Source organism: Myotis lucifugus, unplaced genomic scaffold, assembly GCF_000147115.1.
Source record: "Myotis lucifugus unplaced genomic scaffold, Myoluc2.0 scaffold_430, whole genome shotgun sequence".
Taxonomy (NCBI): Eukaryota; Metazoa; Chordata; class Mammalia; order Chiroptera; family Vespertilionidae; genus Myotis; species Myotis lucifugus.
Window position 1 is genome coordinate 237365 of NW_005871478.1, and position 2540 is coordinate 239904.

The 2540-nt window shown below is 57.9% G+C and overlaps 1 protein-coding gene across 2 annotated transcripts in view; it reads right to left on the bottom strand.

Annotated features, from left to right (window-relative positions):
• Positions 1 to 394, bottom strand: part of CNNM3 (cyclin and CBS domain divalent metal cation transport mediator 3) — a 16299-nt gene extending 15905 nt beyond the window's left edge. For both annotated transcript variants that reach the window (XM_023744113.1, XM_006102797.3), the window contains exon 1: positions 3 to 394. In XM_023744113.1, the coding sequence (XP_023599881.1) occupies positions 3 to 379 (377 nt within the window). In that variant the 5' untranslated portion in view covers positions 380 to 394. The remainder of the gene's footprint in view (positions 1 to 2) is intronic.
• Positions 395 to 2540: the final 2146 nt, after the last annotated feature.

Consider the following 2540-nt stretch of genomic DNA (forward strand, 5'->3'; position numbering starts at 1 on the left):
GCACCGCCAGCAGCGCCGAGTGTGGGTGCTCGGCCTCGGCGCGCAGGCGTAGCAGCGCGCGCCACTCGCCTGTCGGGGCCGCCGCCGCCTCCCCGGGCGCCGCGGCCGGTCCGCCCTCGGGGCAGCCCGCACCCTCGGGGGCCGCCCAGGACCAGGAGCTGTTCCCAAAGCCCGAGCCAAAGAGGCGCAAGCGGAAGGTGGCCTCAGGCACGGCCGGCACCTCCCCTCCGCGCGCCCACGCCGCTCCCGCGGACCCGGCCTGCTCCAGGCAAATGCCCAGCACCCGTGGACCCTGCGCCACCTCCCCCGCGGCGTGACCCAGACAGAGCGCGGCCAGCAGCCAGCCCAGCCGCCCCGCCGCCGCTGCTGCTGCCGCCATCGCCCGCTGCCCGTCCCGGGCCCTGCACAGCCTACCTCCGCCTCCGCCGGCCAATAGGCGCTGGCCTCGCGCTCCCCCCGCCAATGGGCGACGCGTGGGGGCGGGCCTAGGGTCGGGCTAGGCTGCACCAGGGCGTAAACAAGTGGCGCGGGCCGGGGCGGGGCGGGGCGGGGCTGGCGGCCCGGGGAGGGGGTGGGGCGCGGTGCTCGGGAGGCCGTAGTCCGGGTTCCGGAGGCCCGCCTGAGCTCTGACAAGTGCCCGGCTGGCGAGCGGCCGCAAGCGGGGGTCTCGGTGTAGGGAGACGTGTCGCTTTCTGAGGAAAAGGCCTGGGAATGCCGACCGGAGGCCGGGAGGGTGAAGGGGAGTCCGAGGCTGGGCTCCGTGAAGCTAAGGTTCGGGAAGATGCTTGTTGATGGCTTCTGACCCCGCGCTAGTCCCGGGAACGGAGACAGCTCTTGCAGGAAAGGAGAGAAACACAGGAGATCACCCCCCTGGGACCTGCGCCGCTGCTTCATGTTATTTTACAGGAGAAAAGTGAAGCATGACTCGGCGGATGTTGGGTTCCAACGCGACCCACCTAATACCGCGCCACCCTCCCAGGTCGCCACCCAGGCACATTCGGAGACTGTCAGGAATGCCCGGGCCCGTCAGCTCCACCGGTAGTTCTTCCTCGGTCTTAGGCTCCCTGAGGAAGGACTTATCAATCATTTTGTTGGGAAACCTTTGGACAGACAGTTGGAGCTATTTGGATCACACAAATGGTTATTTGACTGTCAATATCCAAAGACAACAAATCCAGCACAGCCCTGGCCGGTGGCTCAATTGGTTGGAGCATCGTCCTGTACAGCAAAGGTTCCGGGTTCAATTCCCGTCGGGGCGCACACCCAGGTTGTGGGTTCAGTTCCCAACTGCACTGCGGGAGGCAATCAATAGATGTTTCTCTCTCTCCTCCTTCCTCTTCTCTCTCTCTCTCTCTCTCTCTCTCTCTATATATATATATATATATATATATAATCTCCTCAGGCAAGGATGAAAAGAATATATTAGACAGCTTATATTTATAGTTTGTTTTTCTTTTTTTAAGAATCCAGCACAGGGGAAAGCTGCTCACGGAGGGCTTTCCTGCTAACAGTAAAGGCGTCTACTGTGCTTCAGGTCCCTCGTTGACCCTCCCTGGGCCATTTTCATTACTGGTCACTTGGTTCAAAACATTTCCATGTTTTATCCAAATATTTTGAGTTTTAAACCCATAGCTACTGTGACTTAACTGGCTAATTCCTGCTTACTTCTGGTCTGCAAATGTCACTTCCTCCAGCTGGTCTTCCTCCACCATCTAGACTAGGTTGAGTCAAGGTTATGAGAGCTAGGTGCTGCTCCCCCAGAGCGTCCAATACTTACCTATGGTGGTAAGTTCACTCATTCAATAAGTATTTCCTGTATTGAGTGCCTGCATTGTACCAGGTCCTGTTCTAGTGTTGGGACTATCTATATATATAAAAGCCTAAGTGACTAAAGAACCAAATGACCCAATGACCAGTTGCTATGACATGCACTGACCACCAGGGGGCAGATGCTCAACACAGGAGCTGCCCTCTGGTGGTCAGTGCGCTCCCACAGCGGGAGTGCCACTCAACTGACCAACCCATCCCAGCAGCCCAACACTCTCCCCCTCAGTAGATCTGTAGGTCCAATCTCTGGAGAATGCCAGGCACTGATGGAACAGTGCCGCCAGCACAATCCCAACAGCGCTGCTGACCTCCTAAAAGTCGGCCTTGGGCACCACAGCCACTTCCCCTCCCTAGATGCTCTGCAAGGAAGAAACGATATAAAAGTGGGCCACCAGGTGGCTCCCGACACCCAGCACAAATGTCAGTGGGATGAATCCTCGGGCAGGCAAGGGCGTCCCACTGCCCCCCGTGCTGGGTGTCGGGAGCCACCTGGTGGCCACTTTTATATCGTACCTTCTTTTAGAGAGTCTAGAAAGGGGAAGTGGCCCGAGTGTCTAGTCACAACTGCAGAAGAGAGAAACACCTGTCTGGATTTGTGGCGGCTATGTACTGTCTGACTGGGCATACCCAAAAAAAGCGATCCATAGTTAATTATGTCTAACTGTTTTTTTTTTTGCATCGATGGTAAGGTCTCATTACCTCAAACTCGAGCA